The sequence below is a fragment of the Orycteropus afer genome, unplaced genomic scaffold (assembly GCF_000298275.1).
Source record: "Orycteropus afer afer isolate SDZICR_OR568_19922 unplaced genomic scaffold, OryAfe1.0 scaffold00278, whole genome shotgun sequence".
NCBI lineage: Eukaryota > Metazoa > Chordata > Mammalia > Tubulidentata > Orycteropodidae > Orycteropus > Orycteropus afer.
In genome coordinates this window covers 1257736-1270163 of record NW_006921865.1, presented here as the reverse complement: position 1 = coordinate 1270163, position 12428 = coordinate 1257736, and the positions used below count along the sequence as shown (strand labels likewise).

At 35.7% G+C, this 12428-nt stretch overlaps 1 protein-coding gene across 1 annotated transcript in view; it reads right to left on the bottom strand.

The window, feature by feature from the left end:
- Positions 1 to 12428, bottom strand: part of WDR17 (WD repeat domain 17) — a 170482-nt gene continuing 158054 nt past the window's right edge. Inside the window, exons 28-30 of the mRNA XM_042782268.1 lie at positions 3049 to 3147; positions 2552 to 2735; positions 1 to 120 (exon numbers count right to left, since the gene is read on the bottom strand). Of these exons, the coding sequence (XP_042638202.1) occupies positions 1 to 120; positions 2552 to 2735; positions 3049 to 3147 (403 nt within the window). The remainder of the gene's footprint in view (positions 121 to 2551; positions 2736 to 3048; positions 3148 to 12428) is intronic.

The window sequence follows — 12428 nt, the reverse complement described above, 5'->3', positions numbered from 1 at the left end:
TCAAAATGGATTGAGTCGTATTCCAGTCCCTAGAGGTGAGAATGGATTCACCTTTGCCCACATCAAAGCATCATTCAATGAGATAGTTGATTTTCCATCTTCAAGGAAATATGCAGGGCCCTGCACACAGTAAGAGTTGGGAAATGAGATCATGTGATTATAAATTAGAAACATAATTTTAAATGTCCAGAAATAGAATCACACTAATAAAACATCACTGCTGATAGTTATGCAATCCTAATTGGAAATTAAAACTACAAGAAAAAATTTTTTTTTGAGCTATCACCAAATATAGCTTCATTTTCAAACATCTCAACATTATGTCCTCATGCCCTGATGTCTTTCAAAACGGAATTCAGTTCCATAATCTGAATTTCTAAAATATATTAGTGCTACCAATGAGAACAGGCATTGCTAATCTGTTAATTGTTACAATGTAAATTTCTAAAAAGCATTTTGCCTAGTCATAGACTTAAATTTACTTGACCATTTTAATCATGTAGTTGATGTCAATACAGCTAGGGGAATTATTGAAGCCAGAAAATTTGTACCCACTCTTGAAAAGATGAAGACTGTATTTCTCTGTGTGTTTATGTGTGTATACAAATTCAACCCCATGATCTATTAGCATACTTATAATTTATCAGTCATTATGTATGTCAGAGTAGTTCTGAAGAACTTTCGGACAAAACTTTTTAACCTATATTACTCAGATTTTAAAAAGGAAAAACATGATTTTAAAAAGCACAGAATACAATATAAACTTTATTTTCATAATTATGGTGTAAAACTATTAGGTTCTTTTCACTTCAAATGATACAGTTTATTGTTAGCAAATTATTCCTAGGTATTGGAAAACCCACTATACAAGTAGGTAAAATAGATTCCTATTAACAGGTACTTGACATTTCATAATTATGACCCGAAAATATTAATTTTCTCTTGAAATACAAATATTCTGGAAGTGTAGCACACTATTAAAATGAGTCATTTGCACATTAACATACATTTTGATATATAGATCCTTCATGAATGTAGGTTTGGATAGAGAGAGGTTAGACAGCACATGAAGTCATTCGGCTGTCTCAGGTGGAGAAAAGTAACCTAAAGAGGAAAAAAGGAACACAAAACTGCCAAGTACTAGGAATGTTCTATAAAAGGGCAGCAAGTTGTACCAAAGACACACCCTAAAAATATTCACAATGATTTCTGCACTTTATTATAAGTTATTGAATCTATTACTTTGGTTCTTTATCATTGATAAACAAATGGATAATAAATATGTGTACAACTATGCCTTTGTTTTTGGAATGTGTTTGTGTATTCTGAAAGACTTAACTAGTCTGCAGTGGTAAGTCAATCTACAGTTTCGGTTTACATTAGTAGCAAGCTATGTAATTTACTTTGAGTAATTGTGCCAAACACAAAACAAAACACCTTTTCCGTTGGTTTGGTATGCCAGCAGTAGAAATGAAGTATCGAATTCTGAAAGCGTTCTAATCAGAATTTACTCAGTAAAATGTATTTGTCACTGGGAGGTGGCACTCTCTCATAGTACAATCTGTTGTCTCAGTTGGAATTTCATGGGGGTTCAGCTTTGATTACTTTATGGGAACTCCTACAACAGGTCTTTGTCTTAAAATGACAAAGGTTTCTTTATTTGCTTGAGATAATGGCATTACTAGGAGCTCTGGTGGCCTAGTGCCTAAAGCATTTGACTGCTAACCAGAAGGCTGGGGGTTCAAACCCATCAGCCACTCCTCCGAAGAAAGATCAGGCAAGCTACTTCCATAGAGATACTGCCTCAGAAACCTGAGGAGGGGTCGCTATGAGTTGAATCAAGTCATTCAACTTAGGAGGAGGTATCACTACCGCAGAGGTTTTGGCATCACTTGTTGTCATTCATTTGATTGAACATTAGGGACCATTCCCTGGGAATTAGCCATCTCCATGACTGATCTCAATAATATTTAATTACTGAAAATTTCAGTAGCTCATGTTGTTGTTGTTGTTATTTGCCGTTGAGTCGGCCCCGACTCATAGCGACCCCTCCTTGGGTTTCCGAGGCAGTATCACTACGGAAATAGGATTGCCCAACCTTCCTTCCAAGGAGTGGCTGGTGGGTTTGAACCACCAGCCTTCTGGTTAGCAGTCAAGTGCCTTAGGCACTATGCTACCAGAGCTCCTGTATATGGAGACTAGAAAGGCAAATTCAATCTACTGAAATATGATGCTTTATGGCTGTGTTGATTGTTGTGTTGTCTCCCTCATTTAACTGTAATTTCCCTAAAGATATCACCTGAATGTATTTTTTAAAACCTAATTGTTACTAAGTGTATGTATTACGTTAAATTCTTCTATGACAACAACAACAACATGATGATAGCACAATAATAGTCTCAATTTATTTTAAGGAGAAAGAGGCCATTGTAGGCCTCTTTCTTTTTACTTTTACTTTTACTCATGTTAGGCTTATTTTAAGAGCATATTTTTAAAATGAATAAATAAAAATTATGGAAATGTACATTTTATGCCTGATATTGGACTGTACCTGGATTTTTAATCCTGTAAGGCAAGAGATGTGAATGTCAGAATGACTTGGAAGATTTGATGCAGTCACATAATCTGGTCCAATAATTCCTTTGAGTGGTTCTTCCTTTATTCTCTTTAGTAAAGTTGAATAAACCATTCTTTGTGAATCAGAAGGAGGTGTATATGGAGATTCTTCTGTTAATCTATATTTTCAACATATATTAAAATTTTTGTAAAATTATAGTTATTGAAGTTTACTTTAGAAACAGCCCCTGATGACTATTTAGTTCTGCTTTATAGATGAAGGCAAATCAATTTTATACTTATTTTTTAGTAATGCAAATGACTTTAGAAAGACAGAAAGAATAGCATTATAAATTGTTACTGAATAATTATAAATATATCAAGATTGATTATTCTGTTAAAATTAATAAAACAGTGCACATTGCCAACAAGTTCATCTATAATATTAGATAGTATTTTTTGCATTCCAATTTGTACATTATATTTACTCACTGGTTTATGGACTGTGTGCAAGATATCCATGCATCTAATTCCTCAGAAAGATGTTCAATTTTTAAAGGTACTGATACTTCCCGACGTCTTAATAGCTGACTGAAATATGTGAAAAAGAAATTAACATTTGACATTAAAAATTAAGATATCAAAAAGGGAAATGAATAACAATTTTAGACTTAAAAACTGTAGGGCAAAAATATAGTATGTGTATAAACCAAAAAAAGACTAAACTCACTGCCATTGAGTCAGATCCAACTCCTAGTGACTCCTCCTTGGGTTTCTGAGGAGGTATCACTACAGAGGTTGATTGCCCAACCTTCCTTCCAAGGAATGGCTGGTGGGTTTGAACCACCAGCCTTCTGGTTAGCAGTCAAATACATGACTATACAAATGTCCATGACTCGACGACCAGTTTGTCATACTGTGGTGGTAGCTTGTATATTGCTCTGATGATAGAAAATATGCCACCAGTAAGTCAAACAGCAGCAAGATCACCCACAGTTGACAGGTTTCAGCAGAGCTTCCAGACTAAGACTGATCAGGAAGAAGGACATGAAAACCTAATGAACAGCAGTGAAACACTGTCAGAAATAGTACCAGAAAACATAGCAGTGAGATCGAACAATGTACTGCACTGGGCAAATGTGCTGCAAAAGATCTCTTTAAAGTTTTAATGAACAAAGATGTCCCTTTGAAGCCTAATGTGCTCCTGACCCAAGTCATGGTATTTTCAATAGCCTGATACGTATGTGAAATCTGGACAATAAGGAAGGTGGAAGGAGAACTGATGCCTTTGAATTGTGGTCTTGGCAAAGAATATTGAAAATACCATGCACTATCAGAAGAACAAGCAAATCTGTCTTGGACGAAGTACAGCTGGAATGCTCCTTAGGGGTGAGAATGGCCTGACTTTGTCTCACGTAATTTGGTCATATTGTTAGAAGGGACCAGTCCCTGAAGAAGGATATCATGCTTGGTAAAGTACAGGGTCAGTGAAAAAGAGGAAGAATCTCAATGAGATTGATTGACACAGTGGCTGCAATGATGGGCTCAAGCACAACACCAACTGTGAGGATGGAACAGGGCAGGGCAGTGTTTTGTTCTGTTGCTCACAGGGTTGCTGCGAGTCAGAACCGACTCGATGGCACCTAAGAAGAACAAAAACATACATATACATTACTTAGCAGCTTTTATTCATTAATTTAGATATCACTCCTGCTCCTTTCCCACTCTGCCTGGTGTATGTTAGTTATCTATTTCCTTTGTCTTCTCACAACCTATATTATGGATATTATGACATGTACATATTTTGACATAATTATTATCTTCTGTCTCTATTAACTGGACTGTAAGTTCCATGAAGGCTATGATTATGAGCATCTTACTCATTTGTATACTTAGCATTTAATTCCTTGGCAAATCAGGGTTGTTCTATAAATAATGGATGGATGAGTTGCTGAGTGAGTGAGTGAATACATGAAGTTCATAATGTACGGAGACTGATTATATAAGCCAGGCAATGCTGAATAACAGCTACATCTGGCTACTGCATTGTACAATGCATGTTTGTATTAAAAATAAACACTGCTGCTGCTGCTGCTGAGCTGTTACTGTCAATTGAGTCAGATCTGACTCTTAGCAACCTCTCCTTGGGTTTCTGAGGCGATATCACCACGGAAGTACATTAACAGTAGAGAGGAGTAAGAAAGCAAGTAAGAGAATAGTAACAGAAGAATGTTAACTAATGGGAAGGAGTGGAAATTCTGGTTTTCATTCTTTAAAGACAGAAGTATGTCAAGGAAGCAGTGAAACAGCCAGAGCTGGGATCCATCATATGAATGCATAGAAAATTGAGAAACAGAGACATTATGATCAATTATGAGGCTTTAGATAAAGAATTATTCATCTTAGATTCTATAATAAATTTTAAACTAACTATGTTTTTCAAGGAACCGTTCAATTGAAAATTAAAAGTACAAACTGTTTAGGAGATAAAAAAGAAAGAGAACAAAAGACCATAGAGATAAGGTTATAGTAAAGTCAACATTTCCTCAGTTTACACTTTATGGTTACTTTTGTCAGTTGTCATCTTTCTGCTGGAACATGATAAGAACTGGTGAGGAAAAAAAGGTATACATACTTCCTCCCTCCTAACATTAGAACCCAAATCTAATATGTCATTAACATCATCTGAAATAAATTTAGTAGCTTATCATTTTTTTAATCTAAAAATAATGGATTAAAAAAATTTTGTTGACAATGTGGCTTAAATAATATGGCTTCCCTTTCTACAATAGTTTTTGATGGTTTCTATATAAAGCATTGTTTGGAAGTGAGGAAAAACATCAAGCTAAGTAAGTGGACAAATATCAGAATAGAAAAGTTTACAAATAATTTATTTTGGCTGAAATAGAGATCACGTAAAAGGTACAGTGGAGGATAAGGTTGGAATCCAGTTTTTGTGGGCCTTTAGTAGAAGATTAAGGATTGATAATGTTATTGCTGATAGTGGGGAGACTTGGAAAGTATTTGAATAAGGTTGGTGCTTTAGGAAGGTTATTAAAAGGTAGTGCATAGGATGGACTGACAGTAGAAGGAAAAGGTAGGGTGAGTAAATGTGGGATTACTATAGGTGACAGTTAATGAAGACAATAACTATGGCAAGGAATAAAATGAGAAAAGGTATGGCTGTGGGCATTCATCATAATTGGATGTGGGCAGTATGGGAACAAACATTCAAACCTGACCCTGCTCATTGAATCCTAGATGACTGAAATATCATTAAAAGAAAAACAGAACAAAAGAGAAGTAGTGGATTTGAACAGGGAAATGATGATTTTAATTTTGAGCATACTAAATTTAAGGCTGGAGCTTACTAAGCTTCTGGATATACACAAAGGAGCAGTCAGCAGCTGTCTGAGTGAAGAAATGCCTCTAGCTCCAGTGGGCCAGGAACAGGAGGCAGAGCTGGACCACAAGGTTGAGAGGCTTTCACAAAGCCCCTAGAGCCTGGCACTTTGAACTTGGACTTAAAGTCTCCAAATTGTGAAAGAATAAACTCCTGTTTGTTAAGGCCATCCCATTTGTGGTATATTCTTGTCAGAGCAGCACCAGGTAACCAGAACAATATGTTAGATCCAAATATTTTGAATGTCTGAAATCAAACAATCTTCTCTGACCATAACGGAATGAAGCTAAAAATCAAGCACAGAAGGAAGGCTAGAAAATTCACAAATATGTAGAAATGAAGCAACTTACTCTTAAGTAACCAATGGGTCAAAACAGAAATTACAATAGAAACTAGAAAATACTTAAGTGATTAATGAAAATAAAAATACAATATGCCAAAACTTTGGAGGCACAGCAAAGGCAGTAGTTAGAGGGTAATTTATAGCTGAACATGCCTAATTTAAAAGAAAGATTTCAAATCAATAGCCTAACATTATACCTTGAGAAACTAGAAGAAGCATGGTGAACTAAGTCTAAAGCTAGCAAAAGGGAGGAAATCGTAAAGATTAGAGAAGAAATAAATAGGGAACAGTAAGGAAACAAAATGGCCCTAGGATGAGGAAAATGGTTAAGTGTTCAATTACTACCCAAAAGGTTGGTGGTTTGAAGTCACCCAGAAGCAGCTAGGAAGGTCACAGCCCTGAAAATCCTATGGAGCACAATTCTACTCTGACACAGGGTCATCATGCATTGAATTAACTGGACAGCCACTGACAGCAACAACAACAAAGGCAATAGGGAGAATCAATGAACCAAAAGCTGATTCTTTGGAAAGATCAATAAAGTTGACCAACCATTAGCTGAATTGAGAAAAAGAGAGAGAGAAGACACAACTAAATCCAAAAATGAAAGTGGAGACATTTCTAACACTCTTACAGAAATAACAAGGAAGACAAGAGAATACTATGAACAACTGTATGACAATAAATTAGATAATTAGAAATGTTGATTCCTAGAAATACAAACATTATCAAAACTGACTCCAGAAGAAATATGAAAACCTCAACAGACCTATAACAAGTAAAGAGATTGAATCAGTGAGCTTACCAACAAATATTCAGGACCAGATGGCTTCACTGGTGAATCTAACCAAATATTTAAAGAAGAATAACACCAATCCTTCTTAAGCTCTTCCAAAAATAAAAGAGGTGAGAACACTTCCTAACTCATTCCATGAGGCCAACATTACAGTGATACCAAAGACAAAAATGTCAGAAAAAAATTATAGACCAATATGCCTGATGAATACCAATGCAAAAATCCTCAACAAAATTCTAGCAAACTGAATCCAACAGCATATTAAAATGATTGTACACCATGACCAAGTGGGATTTGTCTTGGGAATGCTAGGGAGGTTCAGTGTAAGAATATCAATTGTTGTAATATATCATATTAATAGAATAAAGGGGGGGAACACATATGACCATCTCAATGCAGAAAGGCATTTGACAAAATCCAACATAATTTAATCCAATTTAATCATAATTTAAAAAAAAAACACTCAGAAAACTAAGAATAGAAGTGAATTTCCTCAACATGATAAGGGCATTTATGAAAAACACACAGTTAATATATTCAGTGGTGAAAGATGGAAAGCTTTCCCTTTAAGATCAGGAACAAGAAAAGGATACCCTCTTTCACCTGTGTTACTCAACTATGTATGAAGTTTTAGCTAGACAATTAAGCATAAAAAGAAAGACAAGATATCCACATTCAAAATGAAGAAGTAAAATTATCTCTATTCACAGGTGATATGATCCTATATATAGAAAATGCCAAAGAATCCACAAGAGAGTTAATAAATTCAGCAAAGATTCAAGGCATAAGATCAACACACAAAAATCGGTTTTGTTTCTATACAACAGCCATGAAAAATCTGAAAAGGAAATTAAAAGATAATTTCATGTCAGTGGCATCTAAAATAATAAAATACCTAGGAATAAATTTAATTGAGAAGGTGAAAGACCTTCTTTACAATGAAAACAAAAATACAATATTGAAAAATTGAAGAAAACCTAAATAAATGGAAAGACATCTACATTCATGGATTAGAAGATTAATTTGTTAAGATGTTGATATTACTCAACGCAATATACATACTCAGTATAATCCCTGTCAAAATTCCAACAGCCATTTTGTAGAAATCCAAGAGGCCTTGAACATCCAAAACAAACTTGAAAAAGAACAAAATAAGAGAATTCACAATTCCTGATTTTAAAACTTACTATAAAACTTCAGTAATCAAAAAGTATTGCACTGGTATAAGGATAGAAATATAGACCAATGGAAAGAAAACTGAGAGTGTAGAAATAAACTCATACATCTATAGACAACTGATTTTCAACTAAGGGCTAAATGCATTTAACTGAGAAACAGTCTCTTCAACAAATGGGGTTGGGAAAATTGGATTTCTCCATCAAAAGAATGAAGTTAGACAAATACTTCACACTTTATATAAAAATTAACTTGAAATGAACCAACAATCTAAATATAAAAGCTAAAGTAATAAAATCTTAGAACAAATTATAGAGAATATCTTTATGAATGTGGATTTGATAATGGGTTTTTAGAGACGATATCAAGAACCTGAACAACAAAAGAAAAAAATAGAAAGATTAGACTTCATTAAAGTTATTTGCAGGAGCTCTGGTAGCACAGTGCCTAAGGCACTTGACTGCTAACCAGAAGGCTGGCGGTTTAAACCCACCAGCCACTCCTAGGAAGGAAGGTTGGGCAATCTACTTCCGTAGTGATACTGCCTCAGAAACCAAAGGAAGGGTTGCTATGAGTTGGGCTGACTCGATGGCACATAACAACAACAACACAAAGTTATTTGCACATCAAAGGAGCCCCTAGGTGACACAAATGGTTAAACACTTGATTAACCAAAAAGTTAGTGGACTGAACTCACTCAGAGGCACCTAGAAAGAAAAGCCTGGCAATTTGCTTCTGAAAGGTCACATCTTTGAAAATCCCACGGACTGCAATTCTACTCTACACACATAGGGTTGCCATGAGTCAAAACTGGCTTGATAGCAACAGGTTTCGTTTTGGTTTTGATGTCCAAATAACATTATAAGAAAGTGAAAAATGACCTACAGAATGGGAGAAAAAATGCAAATCATGTATCTCTGACAAGGCTTTCATATCCAGAACACATAAAGAATTACAGCAAAATTGTACAACAAAAAGATAAGCAATACAATGAAAAAATGGACAAAGGACTTAAATTGACTTGTATCCAAAGGAGATAAACAAATGGCCGATAATAACATGACAAAATGCTCAACATGAGTCATCAGGATGATGCAAATCAAAAGCACAATGAAATACCACTTCACACCCACTAGGATGGCAGAACCTGTACATATACCAGGTTGATCATACAGATATTGCATGATTTAAAATCAGGAAAGGTGCGCATCAAGCCTGTATCTTTTCATCATACTTATACAATCTGAATGCAGAGCAAATAATCTAAGAAGCTGGACTTTATGGAGAACATGTCATCATGATGGCAGGAAGACTCACTAACAACCTGTGATATGCAAATGACACAACCTTGCTTGCTGAAAGTGGAGAGGACTTAAAACACTTACTGATGAAGACCAAAGACTACAGCCGTCAGCAGGGATCACACTTAAACATTAGGAAAACAAAAATTCTCACAACTGAACCAATAATGAACATTATGACGAATGGAGAAAAAGTTGTCAAGGATTTCATTATACTTGGATCCACAATCAATGCTCACAGAAGCAGCTGCCAAGAAATCAAATGACATACTGCATTAGACAAATCTGCTGCAAGAGATCTCTTTACAGTGTTAAAGAATAAAGTTGTTGCTTTGAGGACTAAGGTGCACCTGACCGAAGCTATGGTATTTTCAATCACCTCATACGCATGTGAAAGCTGAATAATTAATTAGGTAGACCGAAGAAGATTAAATGCCTTTGAACTATGGTGTTGGTGAATAATGCAGTACTTTTCATGTACCATGGACTGTCAGAAGAATGAACAAATCTGTCTCAGAAGAAGTACAGCCAGAATGCTCCTTAGAAGTGAAGATGGTAAGAAATTGTGTCAAATATTTAGACAGTTTATCAGAACAGACCAGTACCTAGAGAAAGACATAACACTTGGTAAAGTAGAGTGTCAGTGAAAAAGAGAAAGAGTCCTAATGAGATGGACTGACATAGTGTTCACAGACAGAGCAAGGATTGTGAGGATGAAAGTACTGGGCAGAATTTCATTCTGTTATATACAGGGTCATTATGGGTTGGAACCAGCTCAATGGCACCTAACAAAAACAACAACAGGAGGGCTATTTAAAACAAACAAGCAAACAAACAAGCATAAAGTAACAAGTGTTAGAAAGAATGTGGGGAAACTGGAATCCTTGTGCACTGCTGGTGGGAATGAATTAAGGGGCAGCTGCTGTGGATAACAGTTTGGTGGTATCCCAAAAAGCTAAACACAGAGTAACCAGAAGGCTCAACAATTTCATTCCTGGGAATATAACCAAAATATGTGAAAGCAGAGACTTAAACAGATACTGTACACCAATGTTCTTGGCAGTATTATTCATGATAGTCATTGCTGGAAACAACCCTAGATACATGAATAAACAAAATGTGGTATATACCCATGATATATAGGATTGTCATACTCCATGTGGATATTATCCTATCATTGACAGCATTGTACTTCAGGATAGATCTTGAAACAGTCTTTGTAATGATAAATGTCACATCATTTCTCTTCAATTTTTCATCCCTGGCATAGTAGATCATATGATTGTCTGATTCAAGATGACCAACCAGCCATTTATGTTGAAGAAAGGTATTTGCAATGAATAAGTTATTTGTCTTTCAAAATTCTATCATGCGATCCCCAGCATCATTTCTATCACCAAGGCCATATTTTCCAACTACTGGTGATGACATGCTGTGATGCTATGTGAAGCTTGATGCTATGCCACCAGTGTTTCAAATATCAGCAGGGTCACCCATGGTGGACATGTTTCAGCAGAGCTTCCAGACTAAGAAAGACTTGGAAGAAGGAAGGGGCCATCTACCTCTCAAAGAATTGGCCAGTGAAAACCTTATGAAGAGCAATGAAATACTGTCTGGCATAATACTGGAAAACTTTATGAATAGCCCTGAAACTTTGTCTGATATAGTGCCAGATGATGAGTTCCTCATGTCAGAAGGTACTCAAAATACAACTAGGGAAGAGCCGCCTCCTCAAAGTAGAGTCAATCTTAATGACGTGGATGGAGTAAAGCTTTTGGGACATCCATTGGCTCAAGTGGCACGAATCAAAATGGTAAGAAACAGCTACAAACATCTATTAATAATCAGAACATGGAATATATGAAGAATGAATCTAGGAAAATTGGAAGTTGTCAAAAATGAAGTAGAACACATAAAGACTGATATCCCAGGCATTAGTGAGTGGAAATAGACTAGTTTTGGCCATCTTGAATCAGACAATCATATGATCTACTATGCCAGGGATGAAAAATTGAAGAAAAATGATGTGGCATTTATCATTACAAAGAATGTTTCAAGATCTATCCTGAAGTACAATGTTGTCAGTGATAGGATAATATCCATATGCCTACAAGGAAGATAAATTATTCAAGTTTATGCACCAACCACCAAAGCCAAAGATGAGGAAATTGAAGATTTTTGCCAACTTTGGCAGTTTGAAATTGAACAAATATGCAAACAAGATATTTAGATTATTACTGTTGATTGGAATGCAAAAGTTGGAAACAAAGAAGAATCACCAGTAGTTGGAAAATATGGCCTTGGTGATAGAAATGACACTGGGGATCGCATGATAGAATTTTGCAAGACAAATAACTTATTCATTGCAAATACCTTTCTTCAACATAAATGGCAGCTGGACCTCACCACATGGAGTACACATGAATTAGATCAACTACATCTATGGAAAGAGGCAATGGAGAAGCTCAATATCTTCAGCCAAAACAAAGGCAGTAGATATCTGTGGAACAGACCATCAACTGCTCATATGCAAGTTCAACTTGAAGCTGAAGACAATTAAAAGAAGTCCATGGGATCCAAAATATGAACTTGATTATATCCCACCTGAATTTAGAGACCATCTAAAGAACAGATTTGATGCACTGAACACCATGACTGAAAACCAGATGAACTGTGGGATGACATCAAGAACATCAACCATGAAGAAAGCAAAAGGTCATTAAAAAGACAGGAAAGGAAGAAAAGACCAAAATGGATGTCAGAAGGGACTCTGAAACTTGCCCTTGAGTGGAGAGTAGCTAAAGCAAATGGAAGAAATGACAAGATAAAAGACCTAAACAGATTTCAAAAAGC